Genomic DNA, 24,438 nt, shown 5'->3' with positions numbered 1-24,438 from the left:
CGACATCATTAACGCTGGTTTCTCCGCTTTCCAGCAAGTGCTTGACTGTAACCATGTCCCATTCATAGCAGGCCTGGAATATAGGAGCACTGGTTGGTCGAATGTTGATGATTGTGATAGCACAGTTCATGCCGGGCAAACTCATCCAAGTCCTGGCAAACTGCCTTGCCTTTATCTCGAACTGAAATATCCGTTGACCAAGTATCTTGAGTCTGGCCCTGAATTTTGCGTGGGCCCTCCGCTCATTTTTCTTTGATAGAAGTGCGACGACCATCCCACCAACGCAAGGTTTTGTGACGGTAATCCCAAACAACTGATCATCCGGTCCAGTGGACCAATGGTGTCGGGCAAAATGCTTCTTCCAGTCGTTCTCGGTCATCAACTGTTCAACCTTCGAAAAAACCCTCTCTGTTGCTGGCTGTGGAGCATGTTGTCGAGGGAGAGATGAAATGTCCCGCGTTTTCCGTATTGCGCTATCAGCTCGCTGCTGGGGAATATCTGATATTGGGCGGGGCATGGCCTGCGCCGACGCTGGTTCTTGGTTTGCAATATTCTCTCGCAGTTTTGATAAGTCGCCGCTCAATTGCTCGTGGGAGCTGACCAGGCCCTAAAGCTTGTATGTAAGCCTTTGTGAATAGTGATCAACTGACTTTTAATAAAAAGTAGCGTTACCTGAACCTTGGTATCATTTTCAGTCTGTGACTGCAATATGGACAACAGCGTATGGTCGGCATTTGCTTTGAATTCAGATATCGTGTAGTGTTGAGCCTCGACGATGGTTTTGACGTCACGAGCTGACTGCAAAAAGTCTGCTCGGAATGCCTGCTGCGCGAGTTGCATCGCGGAGAACGATGTCCAGATATGGGAGTTGAGCCGGCTGTGATACGATATCTACGTAAGACAATGGTCAGGAAGTCAAGAGGGATCGACTTACGTATTAAGAATTAGTATGACTGTATCCAAGACCATCTCTGCCTTCCTTAGCTCCTCGATAACCACCGTTGACCTTTTCTTATCGATTAGCGACCACAGCAGCCTCCGACTGAAGTTGCAGCCAGGTTTTGGTGTCGAGGATTGCCCAGCAGTGTTGTGAAGTGTCGTGAGGTTCTTCAATGCCCTCTCACTTGCCAGGAGGGAGCTAAGGAGCATGTCCTTGTGGGTAGCTGGAAGAATATCTTCCACGCCCGTCATTAACAAATCCTGGCCGAGAGCCTGAAACTGTTGAATGATCATCTGTAACGAGGCAAGCTTCGCGCTCAAGTTTCTGAGCTCGGTTGGGGCGTTGATGAATGACTGTACGAGCTGGGTCGAAGTTTTTCCGGCCTTGATGCATAGCTCCAAGAGCTGGCCGACGGCCGCCACCGCCCCAACGATCTCGAGAGGCTCCATTTTGCTGTAATCGTCCTGGATGAAGAGAGATATCCTGAGGGTTTCAGCGAAACTTGATAGTTGTCGGTGTTAATGTTTCTGTCAAGGCGAAGGAACAGTGCATAGACGTCGGGCAATGCATGCAAGTCAAGCGGGGTTGAGGCAGGGCAGTAACTGCAAGTCACCAATCATGGTGAGAACTGAGGTAGATAGATGCATGTCCAGACGCCACAGCGGAAGTTGCCGCGGGCTGTGTGCCGCAGGCATTTTTCTGGTGAATTGGCGATGTTCGTGGGGGGCGTGAGGACCGCATTTCGTGGGAAGCAGGCTCAGAGAAGGTGGTGGCTCTGGATTGGTCTCGGAAAAACTCTTCGAGGGCATTTCTGCAAGGAAAGCGCCACGGTAATCCTAACCCACACGACAGCGTGCCCATGGAGCAAGTCCCTAGGTGCAGGAAAATGTCTACGCAGAACCTTCCAAATCTGGCTGCAAGCGCCGGACATACTTGAGGTGAACATCATGGTCACAGTCTACAAATTTCTCCTGCAACGATCATAGGGCTTTGTGGCGACGTGGTTTAGCGCCCCAATCGGCTATAACCTGAAGGCAAGTAGAAACGAAGCGGAGGGCCCAGCGACAGAGTGACGTAAGGTGCAGGTACCGGAGTATCTCAAACCCATCTATCAGACAATGCTGCTCAGGAAGTTCCCAAACATACCTAGGCTTTATAAGAGCTGTGCCCGTCAAAGTGCTTTCATTCCATGTCTTCACAGCATCAGCATCGATATTCAGCATTGCGGTCGCCACGATGAAGTCCTGGAAGGTTGCACTACTACCCGCACTCGCCAATACTCGGCTGACGGTGGCATTGGATAATGGAGTTGGGTTGAAACCTCATATGGGTTGGAGCAGCTGGGTACCGACAAGTCCCTTCCTGTATGCTTACTGGATGCTGACTTTGTTGGTAGAATGTCGCTCAATGCAACGCAGCCTCAGCCAGGTATGCCCTCGCAACGGCAGACAAGTTCATTTCTCTTGGACTCAAGGACCTTGGGTATGAATGTGAGTTCTTCTAAGCCCAGTGTTTGCTAAAAAACACGCTCATCCATCCTAGACATCAACATCGACGACTGCTGGTCCACCAAGAGCCGTGACAGCTCTGGAAGGCTCGTACCCGACCCAGCCAAATGGCCCAACGGCATCAAAGCCGTCACCGACAGGATCCACAGCATGGGACTCAAGTTCGGCCTGTACGGCTGCGCTGGCGACAAGACGTGCGCTGGATACCCAGGAAACGAGGGCCACGAAAGGGGTGATGTTGACCAGTTGGTGAGTTGGGGAGTCGACTTCTGGAAGTACGACAACTGCTACACACCCTGCCGTCAAAATCCTCGCCCTCAAACTTGTACCAGCCCGGCCGGTAGCACCAAGACTTGGTACGCGCCCATGAGAGACGCCATTCTCGGAGTTCAAAACACCAAAAAGCTGCATTTCAACCTCTGCAACTGGGGCCGTGACGAAGTCTGGACTTGGGGTGCTAGTTACGGTCACTCATGGAGGTACGTCGTAATCGCCCACCATCAACACCCCTTACCAAGGCTAACAGATAGCAGAATGAGCGTAGACAACTGGGGCGACTGGGCCAGTGTCGAGCGTATCGGCAGTGCAGCCGCCGGGATCTACCAGCACAGTGCTCCAGGCGGCTTCAACGACCTCGACATGCTCTACCTTGGATCCTCCAAGCTCAACACGAACCAGGAGAAATTGCACTTTGGTCTCTGGGCCATCACCAAGTCTCCTCTCGTACTGGGCTTGGATCTCGAAAAGATTTCCAACTCCACCCTGGACATCATCCGGAACAAGGGCTTGATTGACATCAACCAGGACTCTCTCGGCAAGGCGGCAACAACCTTTCGTCCTCCCGGTGCGCCAGCACCAGTAAATGGCAAGATCTACCCGTATTGGGCTGGGCCGCTGTCGGATGGTGTGGTTGTTGGGCTTTGTGCTGGCACTTCGGCGGGAACCTACAGCGTCAACTTTAAGGATGTCCCTGGCTTGGGTGGCTCTGGATCGTATGAGTGGAGGGAGATGTATACTGGCCAGACTGGGAAAGGGACGAGTGCTTCGTTCAATATCGGCCTGCACGATATGCGCGTCATCAAGGTCATGAAGGTTTAGATGGAAATATGAAATGGCCCCAAAGATAGGCAGTTGGATGGCTGCAACCAAGGTTGATCGGGTGTTGGATAGGTAGGTAGTTTAGGGTATCTAAATACATATGCTTGGCAGGTCCTTAATCATGGTTCTGCTGGAGTGAGCCTGAGTCTTCATTCTTTCATCTGCCGCGGTAATCGCACTTTCACGACCCCTACTCAACACCCTTTGTTTGCTATCATTAACCTTGAATGTGAACAAAGCTTTCTGAACAGATCAACTAATATTCAACTTTAATTAGTGTCTAAATGAGGTCCTTCCCTGCAAGTCAGGTAGGTAACCAGGTCTATAACATGCCCTCAGTAACCACTCGTCACCACGATGACATTACCTTACTCTTCAACCCAACAATGGCCTCCTCTCCTCCTCCGCACCAACAACCCCATCCTCATACCCCTCCCCATCTGTCTCCAAGAAGATCACCCGCCACAGACTCCCCCCCGTCAACGCCACATCCAGATGCCTCAGCGCCAGCGCAAGCAACACCCCCTGCCCAATCGCAAAAACAGCATAATCATACACGACAAACCCAACAGCCTGAAACCAAAAGACAAACACTCTCCAGTTCAACAAATTCCCATCCGGGATCTTGTCCCACTGAAACACCAGCCGCCCCGACCAAGTCACCGAAAGCACGGCAAACAAGACAGCCTGCACCGCCAGCCCGAGCAAGCTCAGCGCACTGTCTTCATGTCTGTGGCGGATGATCTCGCGGGCTTGGGCCCTCATGGCGAAGAAGCAAAGGAAGAAGACACCGGGGTTGATGAACATCATGTGTATCGATGAGAAGAAACCCAGAACCCATTTGTGGTAAGGGTCGGTGGTGTCGGCGAAGAGGGCGTCGAGGAAGAGGGGGATGAGGGAGATGGTGAGGAAGGAGATGTATATTAACATGATGTTCGATGTGTCTCTGGCGATTGGGGAGTAAACGATGGCTAGAAGTAGTCTGCTTGAAACTGTTAACTTTGTTCTCTCAGTCGTTTCCACCGAAGAAGGACTAACATTATGATCCAGGCAATCCACACAGCCGTGAAATGAGCGAGGTTGAGGAGATCACCCAGGTTGGGCGGATCGTGTATGAACGAGTCAGATCCCTCGCAGCGGTTGTTGACTAGGTGGAAGAAGGAGATTGTGAAGAGCTCGGTGGCGATGATGAGGTTGAAGAGGACGTAATAGAGGGAGATGCCTGTACTATCGCGGCGATGATAAATGCGGGCGATTTGTGGCTCGAAAGATAGAAGTGTTAGGATGAGAAAGACGCTGTTTTTCTCGCCCAAAGGCTTCAAGGTCAGTATATGTGCGGACTGTAGTATGTCATGGGAGTGAGGGGTGTCGATAGATGCTGGTAAGGTTGACTTACCCTCGAAGCCAATCTGGGACTTCCATGGCTGGTGCAGAAGGCAGAGACCACCAAAATAACGAGGATTCTGTGGCTTCGCTCGTTTCTCTTCTTTGATGTCTAGGTACTTATTTGGAGCTAAACAAGAGCCGTATCAAATTAAGGGGTCGGTATTGAAAGGACGAGGGCTTTTTATGATTGTTTTGTTAAGGGATTTTGAAATAGAAAAAGAACGGAAAGGCTTTTCTGTTAAGCTCGCGGTGGTGCTGTGTGAAGTTTGGCGCATACGCAGGTCTGTTGGAAAGGAGCTCGGACGGTGTCTCCTCTGAGCAGATGTGAGGGTGAAAAGGGAGTGGTGCGATCAACACTAAAACCGGGCACTCACAAGCAAACCGAGGATGGTCCAGCTTACTTATGCTACCAATTCTGTGGGTGGCAACGGCTATCCACCATCTGAATTCGTTGTTTGCTAAGGTTCTGAGACCCAACTGTTTTGTCGGGCCTGGGGTAGAGAGCTGAAGGTGGCGCGGGGTGAATCCGGGCCTGTAGCACATGACATCGCATCCAACTTCGGACTAAGTAAGATAACAAGAGCTCAGATTCATGATCTTCCCAATAAAACATTTGCCGATATGTCTTTAGTCCAGAGTTTACTCACCATATACGGAAGATGGACAGAGAAAATACCGGTGGCTTACCTACCCAGGTACTATTCGCATGGATCAATGTATCGGGCTTGTCTTCATTGTATGGCTCACGATTGAGAGACTTCATTCACATCAATGATAGCCTCAAATGTCCTGCCTCGGACCCCAACAGATGTGGCGTCTCGGATACATGTGGCCAAGCTCAGCTGGGCCTTGCATCCCATATCTCGCTCCTCTTCGGCTTAGATGAAGGCTAAGGTATGAAGACCGTAGTTTGATATTCGAGTTGGAGATGGGATTTGCAATTGCCGTCAATGCGAATAATGTTTGTGACTGGATGGAGGTAGAGCTTTGCACAATTGTCACAATGGTCTGACAGACTTGAGTTGTATAAAGATATCGGCAAGATGGAACTTCTTGGACATCATGCCCTGCTTCGTTCTCACTCTCGAATCCAACACACATATCATTTTTCCGCACCAGATACTCGGCACCATGAAGGTTGCCTTCAAGTTGGCTTTAGCTGCCCTGGTGGCAGCAGGCTGTCTTGCGCAAGAAAACAATGCTGGAAAACCCACGGGACCTGCTGAAGGAATCCCAGACGATCTGAAGGATCCCAAAGGCCCTACCCATGGAATCACCCCGGACATGAAGGTAGGTGATCATACAGATTTCAGCTTTCAGCTACTTTCATGAGGTTATCACCATCGACTATGTGACAAATATCTAATTGGACCCTCCCCCTACAGGCTGCTATTGTACACTTTGAGGGCGACACCTGTGATGACAAGAAGAAACAAGACATCATGGATGAAATGCAACATGCCGTGGACATGGCCCTCCGCGCCCAAGAGTTTCTTACCGAGGGAAACTATTATGATCACTTCTTCGCCAAAGGACTCAGGGAAAAAGAGGGCTTCGAAGACGATATCCGTGAAACCTATCGCCGCATAGCAGACTGCAAGTCAACCCTGGTTCCTAGCCCCTTATTCTCCATGTGCTCAATGATCTGACATCATACAACTGCAGTGCTTTCAGGAACCTCTTCAAGCTACACCTTCAAAGTCAACTGCGATAACAACAGCCCGGCCTGCGCACCGAAGAAGAATTGGTGGGCAGCCATGAACGACAAGGAGAAGAGGATGACATTCTGCGACAAGTTCTTCGACACCAATGACATTGGGGAGACACAGCCCGCGCTGGACAACAACTGCGACTCCCTGAAGGATCTTCGACAAGCCCAACGAACAAGATCTTCTATCATTATCCACGAAGCCTCCCATACAAGATACGCGATGCGTGATAACGATCCGTAAGCTAGCTATACGCGCGTTAGTGTTTGCACCGTTATGAATACTAACTGTCTCCTAAACAGGGCTGTGGATGTTGCCTACGGTTACACCGGGTGTACCAGCCTTCCTCTTGGGTTATTCGACCGCGCATGCGCACCGTATGGTGGGCTGAAAAAGAAACAGGATGGCAGCTTTACCACTCCAATCTGCGGGAACAATGCCGGTGGCGAAGGGTTCTGCAATGGCGATATGAGCGCTCGGAATGCAGACACCTACTCCCATGTTGCGGCCGGGGTGTTCTTCTCAAAGGAGTGCAACCGAGAAATCCCACATCCTACCAATAATGCAGGGAGCAGCGGTGGCCAACCAGGTAACACGGCGGGTGTTCCTGGTAAAGGCGGTACAATCGGTGTTCCTCCAAAGCCTGCGACTAGAAGACATCCCCGCCAAAGACCACGTCTGAACGCCGACACATATCAGCATGACACACCTGCAGACTCTGGGCTGAATCAACCTCGTCATCCACTCCGGTCCAGGGATGAATCATGCCCCTTTGTCACCGACGCCATCGTCTGGGACGGCAGTCCAGAGGAAATCGACGCTACCGGCGTCATTGGCTTCGCTCACTTTGGCGACTCCTACGCCTCAGGCATGGGCACCGGAACAACCTCGACCGACAAGTGCCGAATCGGATCCAACAACTACGGTGATCTCCTCAACAAGTTCTTTGACAACAAGGAAATAGTGTACGACCGCCGCTCCTGCTCCGGAGACACAACCGAAGGCCTGTACAAGAAGATCGAAGAGTGGGATCAAAAGAAAGCCGACGAAACCAACGTCATCACGCTCACCATCGGTGGCAACGATTTGGGTTTCTCTGACCTCGTCTGGTACTGCGTCATCACGCCCAACACAGCTCACTGGGGGAGTACAAACCGCAAAAACTGCGAGGAAGCGGAAAAGAAGGCCCGCGCACACATGGATGACAGTTCACCCAACGGCCTGCGCGCCCGGCTGAAGGATGCCTACCTGCGCGCTCTCGGGCGGACCAAGCGCAAGGACACACAGCTCTACGTGGCAGGCTACCCGACCTTTTTCAACGAGGAGACAGACGACTGCGACGGCGCGAGCTTCCACTACTGGTTTGGTGAAAACAGACCTCCCTCCGACTGGCCCGCCAATCGAATCGTCTACCTGACCAAGAGTTTGAGAAAGGAGCTCGACGATCTCGTCAGGCAGCTCAACGAGGTCATCCAGTTCGCCGTGAACGACGCCAACACCGAAGGTGGCCAAGTCCATTATGTCGACGTCGACCAACGCTGGATAGAAGGGGGGCATCGCTGGTGCGAGCCGGGCGTCAAGGATCCTGATTCTAACCGCGCCGATACTTGGTTCTTTTTGAGTGGCTGGAAGGATATCGAGCCCAACAACGCCGCCGGGGTTGATGGTGGAGAGGTGGAAAAGGATGAAACGCAGATGCTCATTGAAAGTGGCGAGATCAAGCTGCCCAGTGAGGAGACGTGCAACTCTACCGCTAGTGAGGGTCGCGATCCGTACGAGTCATACCTGTGCTACGTGGCGGAGTTGGTAAGGGAGGAGCCGGAGGGAGAGGAGGCCAAAAGAGTGAACGGCGCAAACGATTTCATTTCTGGCAAGGATGGAGCCAACATCCAGGATGTGTCTTGGTACGCGCCTACCAGGCAGATCAAGACTTTCCACCCCAGGACCGTGGGCATGTTTGCGTACCGCGATGCTATTTTGGAGAAATTGGAAATCAATGGACAGCTGTAGTTGCCCTGGCGGCGCACGCTACTTGTTTGGGTCTGACCCCTTTGAACGGACTGGCTGGCCGGTCGTCAAGTTGAGACTGCTTTGGCTTTCTGATTTACTATAGAACAAATGACAGTTATTAATAGTAGTAATTTCACTGACGCTTTCTCTTCTTCATCTTTCTTAACAAATCTCAAGAGAGGGGTAGGTAGCTACCCCGCCACAACAAGGTATTTCTCCTCATCCAAGAAGGTTTCCACACCGGAATGAACAGATACCGATATTTCCCCAACCACGGCACGTCCTCATCATCCCTCTGCGACACCCTATTCGTGAGGAAGGGATAAGGCCATTTCCCATGCTTATTTCTACACGGCTTGTCCACATACAACGGATATTCCCAAATGCAATATCTATCCCCTATCTTTGTGCCCCATCCATCCCTGTCGAAATTTCGAGATCCGTACCGCCAGGGAATACGCCGCCACAACTCCCCATCAGGATCCAAGCACTGATCATCTGTAACTTTCATAGAATTCTTGACGGTGGCTACCACTCCTTCGACTCTCTGGATCAGGTGAAGAACTACCTCGGCGTAGTCTTCTCGGTCATCGTGCGACCCAAAAGGGTTGAGGTTTTTTTGGCAGCGGGTATGATGTGGTCGAGGTAGGTGACGAGTTGGACTCTGGATCCTGCTGCTTTTTTTTTTCCTTTTTTTTTTTTTTTTTTTTGGGTGGAGAGTATTTTCAGCGTTCGACTGTGCCAGGGCTGTTAGAATGGTTGTCCTGATCCCACCAACAGAATGATTTTTCGATTTGCTAGACTCACTTGTTCTTGGGTAGTAAAGCAAGTTAGTCCTCCTCAGTGCAAAGCCGTGAACCTCGCAGTAATAGGTCAGGGACCGTCTGGCTCGCCTGTTAAGCCTTCTGGTATATCTCAGGGCATATCTTTCGTAAATTGCTTTTGGACTGTCGTTGTCTTCGCGTTCTAAATAGTCTTTACCTAGCTTCTAGAGAGCTATCATTTTCCTTAGTGCTGGTTGGTCATTATCATCCTGTTCCGCAACTGCATATGTACCTTTGCTAGCTGATGATTAGTTTGTGGCTTGAGGCTGTGTTGCTGTGACATGAGTGTCAAGTACGATAACGAGTATTAGGTGCCTGGAGAGAGAACCGCAAAATAGCTATTAAAGGATATGGTTGCATGGAATCTAAGGAACATAGAAGATGAAGGCAGGGGTCGTAGTGATACATAAGAGACATGCAGCCTCCCGAAGGGCCTGAAAAGACCTCCTGAGTGTGTTTAGCCTTTGTTCCCATATAGAAAATGGTCACACCTTTACCTTGAAAACACATATGGCCCCAGTGAAGCATGATCCAAACCTACAAACGTAAACACTAACATGCCACTGTGATCACTCAGTTGATCAGTTGCAATCGGTGATAACATAACTGCTGCCTCTCTTTGTGGTAATCCCGACCGAGTGAAGACACCGCCGATCGGGCCATTGTCAAACATGGTCCAAATGCGAAGTGTGGATGCAAATCGGACTGGTCTGAGGTGCCAATCGCTGGCCCTGACCTGGCTGTCAGTCTTGCACGCCGTATGAGTCTTCGGTCTTGGCTAGTGCGAGGCCCGCATGAGGTCATGCACTATGCAATGGACAGGTGCATGCGGCCCGCGCTGCCTTATGGAGTTACGGGGGGCAAAAGAGGGGTGAGATAACGGATTGACAGGTCCTAAGAAAACGTTTAAGACGGGATCAAATCCCACTATTGGAAAGTGAAAGACCCAGGTGAACAGCAAACCGCTGAGGTTCAATGCCCCCGGACCCCGACAGCAGATGACTGACACTCCTGCCAGACAGCGCGGCACACGACTGACATTTATTCCAACGAAATGGCCAGCCCTCGGGAATTGAGCAGCGCGGAGGAAGACAAGCTCCTAGACATTCAACTAAGCAGTGCAGAAGAAGACAACCTCCTCGACCTCCCCTCACCTGAAATCTTCTCCGAAACCCCCACGCATCAATCAAACAGCCCACTCACCATCGCAGACCTCAAGTAAACTCACCTTTTCCCAACAACCCTCAACAAGACCACATCACTAACCCTCTCTCTTGTCAGCCCAGGAACCCCCCTCCTCTCCGTCCAACTCTCCGCACCCCAAACCACTCCCCTCAAAACCAACTTCGCCATCACACTAAAAATCACCTACACCGGCCTCCTCCTCAACCCGGACAAAACCACAGCCCCAACCACCCGCCCCATCACCTTCCGCCCCTGGACAATAATAGGCTGGCACCAAACCGAGCCACAGCGCGAAGGGTTCTGGCTCTACCGCCACCGCCCAATCAACAACAACAACCACGATAACCCATGGGAGTTCACCGAAATGGACGATGGCACAATCTGCACCTTTGCCATCTACGACGACCCCGACAAAGAAGTCCCCGTCTCCAAAGGCAACCACTTGACAAACTCCTTCATCAGCCTCCGCCCCGGCGAAACCTGGACCTGGGAGGAGACACTTCAGCAGGAATACTGGAGCTTGCTACCAGATGACGCAGTCCCGACCGACAGATTCAGGTTTTGTTTCAAGGGCGCCTACGTCGACTGGTGGGACTGGGGGGATCTGGAGGAGCACAAGCAGGCTGGGACGACGGTCTTGCTGCCGTGCTTTGAGGGGGCGAGGTCGATTGAAAGGGAGACGGACAAGAAGATGCCTGTTTTGGTTGTTCCTGGGGCGGAGGAGGGGGTTGAGTTTGTTATCGTCGATGGTTCTACACAGGAGGGTTCTGGGTGTCTGACTTCAGAGATTAGTGAAGGCATGGAAAGCCCCGTCAAGAGAATATGATAATGGACATTTCAACCTCGTATATCTCGGCAATCCCAGAACAGAACTCTCAAATTTGCACCCAACAATCTGAATTTTGTGTCAGTTGAACGAGTGCACAGCGGGGCGCATGAAGACGCCTTGGTCGGTTGTTGTTGACCCAAGGTTATTGTTGGTCAGTTGGTCGGGTTGAAGCCTCGGTGAGCAGTGGCCTGTTCCCATCGCCCAATTTGCAACAGGAAACCACCGTACGATTCCTTCACTGAAATCACCATCGATTTGACTCCTCCACCGACAATACCTAGACAAATACCGGTATCGTGCTGTCACGAAGATTAGGCAAAGCTCTCACATCTCCATTTCGCTCCCCGCACGGGGGCAAGAGTAAACAAGCGCCAGACATAATCACCGAGCACACATACGCCAGTGAACGCAACAGCGAAGAAGTCAGCCAGGAGCAGGACACCATGGACGAGGAACCCGCCGAAGCCAGCAGCAGCTCATCCCAAACTGGACACCTCTGTCGCCAATGCCGAGATCTCAACATTACCGCCTCCAAATTCCGACCCAACCCATCCGACGATGACCCGCTGTTGCCCGGCATCCTCGGACACGACTTTGACCCGGCCACCTAGCTCAACAGGACCTCGAGTACCTCGACGAGATATATCGTCGGCGCAACGACTGCTCTCTATGTCGTCTCATATTTGATGCCACCTACCGTGGTGGCCGCCGCATTGGTCTCGATGGCTTTCTTGGAGGACGGGAAGCTCGAGTGCCCTGTCAACTGCGATGGGTGTTGGACGGTAGAACTCTCGGTACTCTAGGTCAGCTTGCCTCGTCGAACCGCCCGCCGACACGACGACTCGTCATCTCCACCCCTGACAATACCTTTCCGACCTTTCCCGTTCTGCCACTAGGCACTCCGGGTACTGAGGGGGACAGTCCAATCTTCACCGGACGGCAGATCCCACCCACCACTTAAAAAAGACACTGACAGGCCGACCGTCCCGACTCGAAGTCCCGTGCCGCTGTGTTTGCACTTTTGGACGTACATAGCCCACTTCCAACTCTCCCAGGCGCAACATGTCAACATCGACCTTTCAGTCCAAGCTCGGCCGCGGCCTGCACCGTTATGGTCTTCTAGGACGCCCGAGGTGACTGGTGTGGAACAATGATTCTCGAAGAGGACTGGTTCTCCCAGGTGGGGGCGGTGCTCGAGTTCGCTGCTATCACGGAGGAGCTCGACACGTGGAACTACTATGTCCCGCAGGATAAGACATCTCTGGAGTGGTACCTATTCTATGCGATCCTGCTTGAGTGGGACGTTGACTCGGGTGTCTATCGGCGGAGGGGGTTAGCCAAGATCTATCAGGATGCTTTCAAGCACGCCTCGTTCCCGCCCGGGTTGCATTGGAAAGAAATTGCACTCGGTTGAAGTGCCGGGGGATCTGTAGGTTGGTGTTGGTGATTGGCCGTCAACAGTCAACATAAGTTACCATTGACTGCTTCCACACAGATGTCAGGGATAATATGACCTTTGGAAAGGGCGGAAACGTTTCGGTTTTAGCGGGTGTCGCAGCTGCTCATGAGGGACATAACTATGGATTTGTCGGGAAAAGGTTGGATGCTAAATAACAGAGCAAGAGCGACGCAGGCTATGCACTGATACACCTCGGGAGGCACCGAAACCATCGCATTCATAGGCCGTTTCAAATGACAGGTTTTGCTGCCAGGTGTGCACGCTCCCCCTTGCCGTCCTGTCTGCTCCAAGTGCTGTGAACAAGCAGCTGATATTTCCCATGTCTCAACACCATCAAACGTCAAGGATGACATTTCGCCATGTAGCATGGCAGTCATATTCCAGCTTCGAGGTCATTCACCTACTGGAAAATGGAGCCTTGGAAAGTAAGGAAGTCTCCAACGCGGTGTATATGAGGGGCATTCACCACCCTCAAATCTCCATTCCAGACACCATAACATTCTCCAGGTAAAAGCACTAGCACAGTTTTCCCAATCCAGCTCTTTCCTCTGTCCTCAAACGACGCCATTTGGAAACACGCCGAAGAAGAAGTGCAAGGTTCTGTCAAAGCCTCCCTGCTATCCACACACGCTTCTGTGGCGTATCGTTAAAGGCCCATCACCTATCTTTCAGGGCTCTACCCCAAGTCCGCACAGTAATCGCTATTATTCATTCACGACATGGTAGAGTATCGCGAGGCTAATCATCTACAACTTACTCCCTCCGTGTTGCTGCTTCTTCGCCAACGCTCTCAAATCCTTCCTCAAAATCTTCCCTGACGGACTCTTGGGAACAGCCGCCAAAAACACAACCCCTCCCCTCAACTTCTTATGACTAGAAACCTGCTTCGCAACCCACTCCTGGATCTCCTGCCCCGTAATCCCTTTTTGATCCCCCACAACCACATATGCCCTCGGCACCTCGGTCCCCTCCTTCTCATCATCCACCCCAATCACGGCCGCGTCCAAAATCTTGGGGTGGCTGATCAGCAGCGCCTCCAGCTCCGCAGGCGCGACTTGATTGCCCTTGTATTTGATGAGTTCCTATCGCTTGTCAGCACTCCATCCCACTTAATCTTCCATGATCTTCAGTGAAACAAACCTTCTTCCTATCCACCACATAAAACAAACCTCCCCTATAAACAGCCACATCCCCCGTCCTAAACCACCTCTCCCTCCCCACCCCCCCATCCGCAAACCCCTCCCTATTGGCCTCCTCATTCTCCCAATACCCCTTCGTAATCATCGGCCCCCTAACCCAAATCTCCCCCTCCTTCCCCACCTCCACATCCCGCCCATCATCATCCACAATCCTCGCCTCTATCCCCGCAACCAAAGCAGAAACACTCCCACTCTCGTCATCCTCAAACTCGCTCCCCATATTCAAAACAGTAACACTCCCCGTCGTCTCCGACAAGCCCCAAGTCTGCACCAACCTCCCCTTCCCCAACCTGCCCCCTCCCAACTTCTTCTTCGCCGCGATTTGCAGCTCCCTCCCCATCGGCGCCGCCCCAGAAACAGCCTGCTCCACCGTGGCAAGCTGATCTGTCACCATCGGCGACTTTGCAATCAGCAAGAAAACCGGGGGGACAGAAAAGAAGTGCGTGACTTGATACTTCTTCATGTAAGTCAAAAACAAGGGGAAATCAAATCCCCTCATCCAGTACACCGTCCCCCCTAGGTAGAAAGGGTTGACAAAATAGCCTTGAATTCCCGCAATATGCGCGGCAGGGAGGTGGGCAACTGTTCGGTACACCAGCGGCAAGTTCAAGCGGGTGTAAAAGTCCCGGTTGGGGGAGAGGACCAGTGCTGCCTCGGCGACCATGTTGGTGTGGGATAGTTTACACGCTTTTGGGGGGCCGGTGGTGCCTGAAGAAAAAAGGAGGCAAATTATTGAGCTGTCGAGGACATGACGGGAGGTGATTTTAGCCCAGGAGAGGGAGCCAGATGAGGTGAGGGGGGTGGAAGAGCTGGTTGGGGTCAAGACGAGAGAGCCGCCGGGGAGGGAGGAGTAAACCACCACGTTGCGGGAGTCAAGACCGGTGAGTTTAGCAGCGGCTACGGCGGTGGCTTCGGTGTCTGCGTTGCAGAGGATGACTTTGACGCCTACTTGGCTGACCTGGGCGGCAAGTTCCTTGGGGGTTGAGCCGGGGTTGGAGGCGGAGAAGACGCCGCCGGCGGCGATGGTGGAGTAGAACAGAGAGGGGAGGAGGTAGTGTCCCGTGGAGATGGCGAGGACGACATCTTTGTTGGGGCCGTTGGCACCGATGCCGTACTCGTTTCTGAGGATGGAGGCTGTTGACTTGACGAGGGTGCGTAGCTGAGATTTGGTTATCTGGTTGTTGTCTGGATCTGCTGCGTCGGCGTGGAGGATGGAAGTTTTCTCGGCCAGGGTGTGTGGTGAATCTGTATCACTGTTAGCCTGTGTAGGTCGTATCAAGGCGGGTGGGCAAACCAAAGAGAAACGTCAAGAGGTCAAGCTCAGGGTGCACCGCGTTGGTGGCAGCCTTGTAGATGGTCCCATCCCTGGTTTTCTCGACGATGCTACCCATTGTGATGTTTGATTGATGGTGGGAAGCTGTACAGATTGGTCTGTTCAAGACAGAGAGAGCATCTACGTCCGAGACGTCAATATATCCGAGAAGCGGGGCAGGTGTCAAATCGACACTATTCCCAGTTGGATTGCATCCTTGCAGCCACAAAACCTGGGGTAACAGGGGAATCAGCGGGACGAGCCTCGGTTCATTGTCGGGGTCAGCCAAAGCTGATGCGGGGGATCGACGAGCCGGCTCCAAGCTTTGACAACTTGGGGAAGTGAACGACCTTGGCAGCTGAAGATGTGGTCCTGGTTAAATTTCAGGAACGTTTTGATGCTTCACGAGTTTACTGGGCCTGTGGATAATGTTGTTGAGCTATTGATGTTGGCATGTTACCTAGGTATGAGAGTGCGGTGGTTGACTGAACAAAGAACAATGAAACTATTCTCCCACCTCTCTTGAAGCCTTCCACCCCTTCCTTCCCACGCCGAGACGCCGCTCCTTCTTCCTTGGTCACCTGCTCTAACCCCTCACATCACAGAACATAAGTATTTAAAAGAGACTTCAATATAAGATTAAGGATTTGTAAGCCCCTCAGCCATTCTCTTATCTCTTCGTTACGCGCTTGATCATGCGTTTTAGGTTCGTTAACTATCCTTATAAATCTTCCGGAGGCATATTTACTATCTTAAAAGGTCCTTAACTTCTTTCAAGGTCTATTACCTGTCTGTAAGAACCCACCGACTATCTTTTAAAGCCTTTCCTTGGTTGTAGTCTCTATTTTATTGTCTATAACGTGGCCTTCCATCAACCCCAACACGCCCCATATCATTCGCATCACTCTCCCTGACACTGACATACCCCCCGCCCCCCTATACTCAGTATCAACATCCATCCCGTCCCCCAATCCTAACCCCCATCATCTCCACCTCACTATTCCCCTCCTACACATCCCCAGTCCCCTCATTCCAAGCAAAAATCCCAAACCTCTTACAACTCCCCACCTCACCATCAACCACATCCCCCCACCCCAACCAAAACCTCATATCCTTCCACAGCACCCTCTCCCATTACCCCCTATCCCCAACCCACTGCGTCCCCATCCACCCCCCCCCGACAGTGTCACGTTTGTTCACCAGCCGGAACAAGCTGCACCGCCAAGTATTGCGCCTGGATAATCCCATACTGATTGTCACACGTCAACGAACTAACCACCGTGAACACGGCCAACAACACCGTCGATGCCACTGAAAGAAGGGGTAACTGCACGCTGTGAACCAGTAGTCAAAGTGAGGTAGACGATCACAGGCTTCGCGGTTATTAAGAAGATGATATTGGCCAACCTGAGATATTGAGGAACTTGGCAGCGGCTTGAGGCCACTGGGCACGGACCACCTGACGATGGATAAATATGCGTCTCTGAGATCTGTTTGTATTCCTAGACCTTCTTCTTCCTCATCACGCTCTTCGAGGCCATTGAAGATCATTAGCCTGTATTGAACCATGAGTTCCAAGCCCTGGTATTACAGCCCTTGTCACACTGATACTTGATCGCCTCTGCCACCTCCCCCATCTTATCCGGATCACCAAGATGCCCCACCGGAATGACCCTAAAAGAAGAGGTCAGATACCGAAACAAGGGGTCCAACCTCAGCCCCTTTGTTACTGGCAGGACAGGGAGGTGAGCATAAAGACAATCCTCCGCGCTGCTGCTGTTGGTCTCGCTCCTCATGGTTGACTCCGTCGCCGATCCCTCCACTACCTGCGGCGGGTTATTCAGATCGAGCGCCAGATCGCCGCCAATAAACGTCGCATTCACATCCACCACTTCAAACATAACGTCACACGCCAATAAGTTGACATGTCGAGGAAATCTTGCTCTACAAAGGTTTTCGTGGATACAGTCTTCCCTAGATTACCATACGGCGCGACGCATCGTAGATGAAAGTCGATCGACGAGATCATTATGGCAACGAGGCCAAAGACAAGAACCGGAAGTTCGGTCCAGGTATAGATGATGTATGTGTCATCATCCCCTGCGTCCCCAAGCCCATGCTCGTCATTTGACTTTCGTAGCATCAGTTCGAGTGCTATTATTGATCCACCTAAGACTGAAAAGAGTGCTACTCGTGAGAAGGGGTGAATAGTGGCAGGACGAGGTAGCACTGCTGCCTTTGCATTGAAGCTCCGGGTCCTAAACTGCGGGTGGGAGGCGTGGCGAGTGTCCAAAATGACGAACCTCTCACAGCCTGATCCGGCACCGTCAATCACCACCGACTTGAACGATGTGTCGTGGAGACGACGCTCAAGTGCTTTGTTCCTTGCTGCCGCGGAGAATTTCAGTCTCTCAACCAAGTCCTGCCATCCCGGCAAGACTTGTTGGGTTGCAAGGCAGTATTCCTCCTTTAGGGAGAAGAAAAATGAGCACAGCGCACAGCGCAATGCAGGTCGCAGTCAAGCCAGTCATCCAATGTGCGGCCCATACCCGAATACCAGACGGTCGTCATTGATGGAGAGAGGCCAAAAAGAGCTTATCGAAGCGGGCTCCAGAAGTAATAACTTGCCCAGCATGGCGCCAAATTGCCGATAGAACTCTGCTGCCGCTCGCTCAAGAACATGACCATCGTATAACTCGAGAGCTTTTTGGCTCTGATGGAGACCATGCCGATATGGTAGGAGGGTCCCCATCACCTTGTCCACGATAATGTTACTGCCCCCAACCTCTATCACGTGTCCATGCATTCTGTAGGCCAACTCGAGGGGGTTTGTCTCAAAGCTCTTTAGAAGAGTCGACAGGAAGTCCAGAGGCTTGATCGTACTCAAAGTTCTTTGCGCTTCTGGTTCCTCCAGGTCGGCGGTCTCAATAATCTTAGTTTCATTTCGCACCAGACTGAGGTTCTTGATGGCATAACGTGGCCTACACAAGAATAGCGTTGACTTGTGCAGTTTGGACTGGAACGGACGGATCATGTCGCCCTTGTCCCAGCAGTCCGTGATGCTTTTTGGAAGGCTATCATCCCTGGTAAATGTGAGATCGCCAAACATGACCAAGGCCTTCTTTCCTTCGTCGTCCGCCAGTCCCTCACACTGTGCTGAAGCGAATCTTGCGATTACCATATTGCAGCTGTTTTTGGTACCACATTCAGCGGTCCATGGGGCTGGATCCACAGACATGTGTACGATGTTGCAAGTATCTGACACAAGGGATATGTTCAGGATCAGAACAAAAACAACGAGAAAGGCCAGAATGACAACATGTCTGAGGTATCGGGGCCTCCATGGAAATGTTGTACCCGCTTGCGATGCATGTTCTAGCTTCTCGAACTCGTCATTCTTTGGAGCTTCGCCAACTGAGGATGTTTTGACCGATATAGAAGGGTGACGATATTGGTGGTTGTTGTCGTGTTTTCAGCATTAATGAGTTCATTGCAGGCGGTTATGACCATCAAAGGTAGATGATTGAGGTTAAGAGTTCACTTCAGCGGCACGTTCAAGAGAGAAGAAGCTGCTAAAGAGCATGTCAAGGGCCTTGATTCCACCTTGCGCCTCACAAATTCCGAAGCTCTCGGATGATCGCTTCACCCATCCAGACGAACGCTGGGGGACCACAGGCAGCAGACCATCCCCTGTAAATCGACAATGTAACTTCCCGTCGTCTTTGATTGGATCATCATGCGTCTTCCCCCTTGTCGGACTCGACATCTGCGTGTAGGACAAAACTTGAACCACTATGCACCTCGTAGAGAGCAGGCCTTGAAAAGATGTTTGGGCGTTTCGGAATAGTCGAGAGGCCTTGAAAGGTAGCCGAGAGGCATATTGAACATCATTGAATCACCGATATTTTGTCACAATTCCTATTCCTCTGTCGACTGGGTATCATGTCGCATACTGTGCTACACCAGTCCTTGGCGATCGGCCTTGGTACTGTAAAAGTTTGATGCGGGGAACCCCCTTCTATCCGATGTTTGGTATCGCCACCAGCTGATTTCTAGGCCCTCGGGGATAATCAGACCGGGTTAGGCGCAAATCAACAATAAGCAAACGGACGGACCGTTGTCGACGGTGAGTTCAACATCCTAACAGAACTGGGATGACTTGGGTCGAACAGTGTCGTTCCTTGCAGAAGGGATCTTTGAAAGGTCTGAGCTTTCAAAAAGTCAGCGCAGTTTCTTAGTACTTTCGGACGTTGACGTAAGGAAATCATAAATGACATAGTGCCTAGACTGCGCCACCTCGCTTGCACCTGGATATAGTGTCTTACCAGACATTGTAACACGGCCAAACACAGCTATTGGCCGAACATGGTAGAATACTGACACACAGCAACTGGACCGGATGAAGTGATGTTGATCTCTACTCGTCCAGGCTCAACCAAATGGTAAGGCCTGGGATCGGGCGACTCAAAGTTCAGCCGTTCCTTGATGAAATGAGCGCCTGGTTGGCTGCCCTAATTCATGAGATCGTGTATAGGAGAACGCCCAGCCTGTACTCTGTAGAATTGTGGGTGTCTTGGCCTCAAACACTTTCCACATCCAGTTCATAGTGAAGATCTCAGTGACTTGAGTTGGTCCGTCTTACTCTTCTGTCTTGAATAGCTGGAAGATCATGAGATAGGAGGCGCTGGTGATCAGCAAGAAGAGACTCGTTATGTTGTAATCGTCCAGTTCAGTTGCAACATAGGCACTGCTTCGTGACAATTTCTTGTGGCACTAAAAAAGTATAAAGAGAGGAGACTCTTCGACTTGGAATGACTATTTTCTCATCATCATCAGCTTCAGTATTCAAAGAACCACAAACAAAGAGCTCACAAACACACATCTTATCCATCCATCAAAATGCAATCCAAGGCTCTTATTCTGCTCCTGACCGGCCTTGTGGCTGCTGTTTCGGGTGCCGCGGCGCCAGCCAACGAAGTCGAAATCATTGAGGAGTCTACCGGACCTCTGAATGCTAGACAGGCAGACATCACCTGGCAGGCTACTGGAGGCTGCAAGACTGATTGGTATGTGCTCCTTTCTGTCGAGTGGTGTATCAGGCAGATCCAAAATGCTAACCACATAACAGGGCCAACCGTTGCAATGCTGCCTGCCGCGGTGAGGCCTCGCAGCGATCTTACTCCTGCACCAGCATCAAGTCCCGCATCTGGCGTCAAAGCTGCGTCTTTGGCTGGAGCGTGTGTGATTGCACCTGTGTCCGCTAGAGGCCAAGCCCTTTCGGATGTCCTACTTGGGCTAGGAGGAAGTGGAGGTTCGGTTCAGTGAAAAGCAAGGTTCCAGGTTGTCGGGTTTAGGGTTATTAGTCTAGGGACACTCCTTTGTCAGCTGAGTCTTCTCGAATTGTTTTCTTGGATGGTAACCGGTACCTTGAGGGTCGATTGGCAGATGCGCACATGGGAGAGAAATACAACCACCTCACTCTTTTGCATAGCTCCCCTGTGATTTTGGTTCGCCAGTTGGCTGGTCCGTGTTGCGCAAGATTTGCCAGGCCATGGTCGAAAAAAGCTGCAAATGGTTGCTGCCTGAATGAACGAGTTCCATGTGTGAACCCTGAAAGTGAAAACCGCCCACTGGCTCTCTGGTGCACACTGTTCAGGTGGAAGGAGCACCTGAGCACTCCTGCCCCTCCTGTTGCCCTGCCTTCGTCAGAGTCAGAAACAGCTCCTTCAGCGCGGTATGTCCCCACCAGGATTAGTTTCTGAATTTGTCGATGGCTTGTTGGCGGGGCAGGATGGGGTGATGACGGTGCGGCTTAACGAAGCGGACAGGCGCCAAGGCTGAGCTGTAGCGGGGGGACAGCTATTTACTTTATAGGTTGCGGCTGAGGCTGAGTATCACAGGCCTTGATGACAGCGCTGCCACCCAATGTGGAGGCATCACGCACAGCCTCAACTGTCTCTTTTGGGGGGTGCCACGAAGTTGTCATCGGGAGGGATTGAAATTGAAGATGAACGTGCGCAAAGAAGCCACGATATAATCAAGACCCAGGCTAGATTCTTCAACGTAGTCAACCTGACTGCTGGTAAGGTTAACGCCCGGGGTAGGTTCTTTGCTACAGAGAGGCTATCGAGATGGTCTTCGTGCTGCTGGAGGTAAGCTTTGTCAAGCTCCAGTTGTCTCTGAAACTCCTTCATAGCGGCATAGCGGCTCAGTTGAGTTCTGGCCAGTTTTTCACTCACTGCATTGGCTTCTATAATGAGGTGATCCAGCTTAGACATACTGGCTATATCGGCAGTCTCTTTAGTACGGCAGGCAAGGTTGATGCAAGCAAGAGGACTCGATCAGGATAATCTTGATAGACAGCTGGCTTTCTGGGTAGAAGGCTTGGTATGGTGGGCGCTGTAGTGCAAGTTGCTTGGTAGTGGCAGAAATCCTGGGCTGCGCACCTTGATAGGCACTTGTTCGGTTGGTTTGGCTGGTGCTGCAGATATCGCGTTTTTCGACGATTTGGCAGGCAATTGAATATTGGTTTGATTTGGCCAGAATCGAGCAATTTGATTCGTTGGTGATCTAATGATCAGAGTCGGTCGTCGAAGGGCAAATGAGAAGGGTGGGTTTGTTGAGCGAGCTCCACGGTGCCTGTGGTGGTACTTCGAGTTCAAAAGTCCGGCCAACCACGCGTCCATTTCTTTGCCTACCTTCATTTCGCCCACCAGCCCACACCATGACGGCTTCGTCACACCGTCACCAGTCGTCTTTGGAGGACATAATCGACTTTTGCGAAGCCGATCCCATTTTCGAAAATAGCCACCAACGCGCCCAGGCTGTCAGCAAGTTCCGCCGCATCGTTGCATACTTCGAAACCACCGAGCAACGGCTAGCTTCTTCCAAATATGTCGACGGATACAATCGCCCAGCCCTCATTCGCCTTACGTTCGAATATGCGCGCTTGTTGAAGTCACAGGACAAGTCTCTCAAAGCTTTTTTCCAATCGCTCGGCCTCGGAATGGTCGACGACTACGATAGCATCGGCCTTGGTAACGACAGCAGGGTCGCCAGTTTTCCCGAGCTGCTGTTCGGTTTTGCCAATCACCTTATTCACCACTTCTTCCTCCCATGTATGTAACCGGTCTTCGAGACCTCTAACTCCCTTTTTCTTTTCATTAACAGCTAGTTTTAAACAGTACGGGCCGCCACAGGCAAAACACCTCGGCCAACACCTACCTACCATATCGTGATCCAGCAAGTCCAAAGCTAAGATGAGCAGCAGCGTGTGCAAGATTTTGTGAAAACTCCTGAGCGTGTAGGGGCCTTGCGGGGCTACTGCCTTACCCGCGACCGCCACCGCTGCGTCATCACCCGTGCCTTCGATCAAGACGAACTGATGAAGCGGCTAGACCAACCTGCCAAAGACGACGAGGGAAATAGACTTGATTACCTGGACAATTATGACACCCTCGAGGTAGCACGCATTGTCATCTTTAATTTAATGAAGGCGGACGAAGGTAGTGAACTGGTTTTTAGCCTCTTTATATCTCTGTATAGTTGACACTGACAAAAAAAAGAGCGAGCCCAAGATGGCTATCATTGCCATTCTTAATATGTTTGATGTTGCTATAATCCATCTTATCGAAGGCGTCGATATTGACCGGCCACGTAACGCTATTACTCTTGCCCCCAAAATGCATAAACTGTTCGGGAATTTCGAAATCTTCTTCGAACATGCAGCAGATGATACTCCACATACTTATCAAGTCAAAACATTTCGCCCCTTATTGGCGGCTACCCTCCAATTCCCTGTTCTCAGCACGTTCTTCTTACACCCATCTATCGACCCCCCTTCGGAACGACTTCTTAAATTTCACTCTGCTATCGGTCATGTACTTCACCTTTCAAGCGCTGGCGAGTATATCAATGTTATTCTTAAAGACATGGAGGCTGGGGTAGTGCGGGAGGACGGGTCGACGCAGCTAGGCGCCCTGGTAAACGCCGCCTTGCTGATAAGAGGGTAGGGCACCAGGTAATAGTGGGGGTTCTCATGACGATCAGGAGACGTTACGGGGGATTTGGATGCTGCTGAGGGGCTGGGGAGAAAAGAGAAGGCCTGCTTTTAATTCCGATATTGAGAGCTGAGTTCTGGTAGGTATGAAGCGTTGTATTACCTCCTGTCAATATTGCTATCTTGACGGGCCAAAAATGCATCATGATATTCATTGTACTTCGTCAGAGAAGGGAGAGAGAGCGTGTTTTGCGCGCGCCGTAGTTCTGTTGTTACAAAACTTTAATGTCCACCACAACCCACTGGCTCTTTTTGGCGCCAGCGAGGATGCCCGGCGGGGTTGAGGCGGTCGTGTGCTGTATATTTATGAACCGCCTTGCGTCTCATGATGTTTTCGGTCTGTTGGCAGCATCATTCGACTGGAAACGCACTGCTATGATGCTTAACGAGTTTATTGGCTCCGGAAAAGGCGAGGGACGTGCTTGTAGGCGTGCTAGTGGTAGGGGGCTGTTGTGACTGATGAAATGGACGCCAGGCTATGTAAAGCTGGTTTTGGAAGTTGGATTCAGATTTGACTGCCAGTATTTGAACCCTTCAATATCTAAATCAAAGGTAGGTCTTCGAAATCCTTCCAGCAGCTGGTTGACCAATGGCTCCATGCATTACTGGAATCCCCGTTGAGAACTGTGGTCGCGAGTCGACTTATACCCGGGTTCAGCCACAATCCTCCTTTGGTAACGGTTCTATTGTCACTAAAGCGGCGCCACCTTCTAGTCTCGAGTCCTGGCCACTTGGTCTGTCGGCCACTACTGAAGAAATGTTCGTTTGGTCACCATACTGGTAACGTCAACTCGCCACATAGACATTAAACCATCACAACCAATCCTTCTCAGCCACATCTGTTCACTGCATTGATGCCGCAACCCTCAAAGTCGACTGGTATATCTGTCTGTAACGGGTTTAGTCTTTTCTTCGCTTTT

At 51.4% G+C, this 24,438-nt stretch overlaps 8 protein-coding genes across 8 annotated transcripts; 4 read left to right on the top strand and 4 right to left on the bottom strand.

The window, feature by feature from the left end:
- Positions 1 to 579: 579 nt before the first annotated feature.
- QC762_607395 (uncharacterized protein) lies at positions 580 to 1,710 on the bottom strand (the record flags this gene model as incomplete). Its single annotated transcript, XM_062892429.1, has 2 exons — positions 935 to 1,710; positions 580 to 877 (listed from the first exon to the last, which is right to left on the bottom strand). Exons 1-2 carry the CDS (start codon positions 1,387 to 1,389, stop codon positions 580 to 582), a joined length of 753 nt encoding a protein of 250 aa, XP_062740966.1. The 5' UTR covers positions 1,390 to 1,710.
- A 154-nt stretch (positions 1,711 to 1,864) lies between these two features.
- On the top strand, positions 1,865 to 3,668 carry QC762_607390 (uncharacterized protein). Its single transcript, XM_062892428.1, has 4 exons — positions 1,865 to 2,284; positions 2,337 to 2,430; positions 2,483 to 2,927; positions 2,982 to 3,668. Exons 1-4 carry the CDS (start codon positions 2,177 to 2,179, stop codon positions 3,544 to 3,546), a joined length of 1,212 nt encoding a protein of 403 aa, XP_062740965.1. The 5' UTR covers positions 1,865 to 2,176; the 3' UTR covers positions 3,547 to 3,668.
- A 128-nt stretch (positions 3,669 to 3,796) lies between these two features.
- On the bottom strand, positions 3,797 to 5,404 carry QC762_607385 (uncharacterized protein). Its single transcript, XM_062892427.1, has 4 exons — positions 5,307 to 5,404; positions 4,943 to 5,059; positions 4,585 to 4,842; positions 3,797 to 4,528 (listed from the first exon to the last, which is right to left on the bottom strand). The coding sequence occupies exons 2-4, from the start codon at positions 4,966 to 4,968 to the stop codon at positions 3,922 to 3,924; spliced, it is 891 nt and encodes a 296-aa protein (XP_062740964.1). The 5' UTR covers positions 4,969 to 5,059; positions 5,307 to 5,404; the 3' UTR covers positions 3,797 to 3,921.
- A 659-nt stretch (positions 5,405 to 6,063) lies between these two features.
- QC762_607380 (uncharacterized protein) lies at positions 6,064 to 6,581 on the top strand (the record flags this gene model as incomplete). The annotated part of the gene is made up of 2 exons (XM_062892426.1): positions 6,064 to 6,222; positions 6,318 to 6,581. The coding sequence occupies 2 exons, from the start codon at positions 6,064 to 6,066 to the stop codon at positions 6,579 to 6,581; spliced, it is 423 nt and encodes a 140-aa protein (XP_062740963.1).
- Positions 6,582 to 10,400: 3,819 nt separating this feature from the next.
- QC762_607370 (uncharacterized protein) lies at positions 10,401 to 11,486 on the top strand (the record flags this gene model as incomplete). Its single annotated transcript, XM_062892425.1, has 2 exons — positions 10,401 to 10,693; positions 10,757 to 11,486. Exons 1-2 carry the CDS (start codon positions 10,530 to 10,532, stop codon positions 11,484 to 11,486), a joined length of 894 nt encoding a protein of 297 aa, XP_062740962.1. The 5' UTR covers positions 10,401 to 10,529.
- A 2,195-nt stretch (positions 11,487 to 13,681) lies between these two features.
- Positions 13,682 to 15,932, bottom strand: QC762_607360 (uncharacterized protein). Its single transcript, XM_062892424.1, has 3 exons — positions 15,442 to 15,932; positions 14,089 to 15,392; positions 13,682 to 14,030 (listed from the first exon to the last, which is right to left on the bottom strand). Exons 1-3 carry the CDS (start codon positions 15,536 to 15,538, stop codon positions 13,695 to 13,697), a joined length of 1,737 nt encoding a protein of 578 aa, XP_062740961.1. The 5' UTR covers positions 15,539 to 15,932; the 3' UTR covers positions 13,682 to 13,694.
- Positions 15,933 to 17,986: 2,054 nt separating this feature from the next.
- QC762_607290 (uncharacterized protein) lies at positions 17,987 to 18,697 on the bottom strand (the record flags this gene model as incomplete). Its single annotated transcript, XM_062892418.1, has 1 exon — positions 17,987 to 18,697. One exon carries the CDS (start codon positions 18,695 to 18,697, stop codon positions 17,987 to 17,989), a length of 711 nt encoding a protein of 236 aa, XP_062740960.1.
- A 1,564-nt stretch (positions 18,698 to 20,261) lies between these two features.
- On the top strand, positions 20,262 to 21,024 carry QC762_607280 (uncharacterized protein). The gene is made up of 2 exons (XM_062892417.1): positions 20,262 to 20,525; positions 20,588 to 21,024. Exons 1-2 carry the CDS (start codon positions 20,359 to 20,361, stop codon positions 20,721 to 20,723), a joined length of 303 nt encoding a protein of 100 aa, XP_062740959.1. The 5' UTR covers positions 20,262 to 20,358; the 3' UTR covers positions 20,724 to 21,024.
- Positions 21,025 to 24,438: the final 3,414 nt, after the last annotated feature.

This window comes from Podospora pseudocomata, chromosome 6 (genome assembly GCF_035222375.1).
Source record: "Podospora pseudocomata strain CBS 415.72m chromosome 6, whole genome shotgun sequence".
Lineage (NCBI taxonomy): Eukaryota > Fungi > Ascomycota > Sordariomycetes > Sordariales > Podosporaceae > Podospora > Podospora pseudocomata.
The sequence above is the reverse complement of the archived record's forward strand: the minus strand, read 5'-3'. Positions and strand labels throughout refer to the sequence as shown.

What these genes read in the sequence shown, in the direction of transcription:
- QC762_607390 (XM_062892428.1), top strand. Translation starts at nt 2,177, where the DNA reads ATGAAGTCCTGGAAGGTTGCACTACTACCCGCACTCGCCAATACTCGG. An exon ending in ATATGGGTTGGAGCAGCTGG is followed by an intron (nt 2,285 to 2,336) that starts GTACCGACAAGT and finishes CTTTGTTGGTAG; the next exon opens with AATGTCGCTCAATGCAACGC. An exon ending in CAAGGACCTTGGGTATGAAT is followed by an intron (nt 2,431 to 2,482) that starts GTGAGTTCTTCT and finishes CATCCATCCTAG; the next exon opens with ACATCAACATCGACGACTGC.
- QC762_607385 (XM_062892427.1), bottom strand. Translation starts at nt 4,968, where the DNA reads ATGGAAGTCCCAGATTGGCTTCGAGG. An exon ending in GTCCCAGATTGGCTTCGAGG is followed by an intron (nt 4,843 to 4,942) that starts GTAAGTCAACCT and finishes CGAGAAAAACAG; the next exon opens with CGTCTTTCTCATCCTAACAC. An exon ending in TGGATTGCCTGGATCATAAT is followed by an intron (nt 4,529 to 4,584) that starts GTTAGTCCTTCT and finishes AGTTTCAAGCAG; the next exon opens with ACTACTTCTAGCCATCGTTT.
- QC762_607360 (XM_062892424.1), bottom strand. Translation starts at nt 15,538, where the DNA reads ATGGGTAGCATCGTCGAGAAAACCAGGGATGGGACCATCTACAAGGCT. An exon ending in CCTCTTGACGTTTCTCTTTG is followed by an intron (nt 15,393 to 15,441) that starts GTTTGCCCACCC and finishes ACAGTGATACAG; the next exon opens with ATTCACCACACACCCTGGCC. An exon ending in ATGTGGTGGATAGGAAGAAG is followed by an intron (nt 14,031 to 14,088) that starts GTTTGTTTCACT and finishes GACAAGCGATAG; the next exon opens with GAACTCATCAAATACAAGGG.
- QC762_607280 (XM_062892417.1), top strand. Translation starts at nt 20,359, where the DNA reads ATGCAATCCAAGGCTCTTATTCTGCTCCTGACCGGCCTTGTGGCTGCT. An exon ending in GGAGGCTGCAAGACTGATTG is followed by an intron (nt 20,526 to 20,587) that starts GTATGTGCTCCT and finishes ACCACATAACAG; the next exon opens with GGCCAACCGTTGCAATGCTG.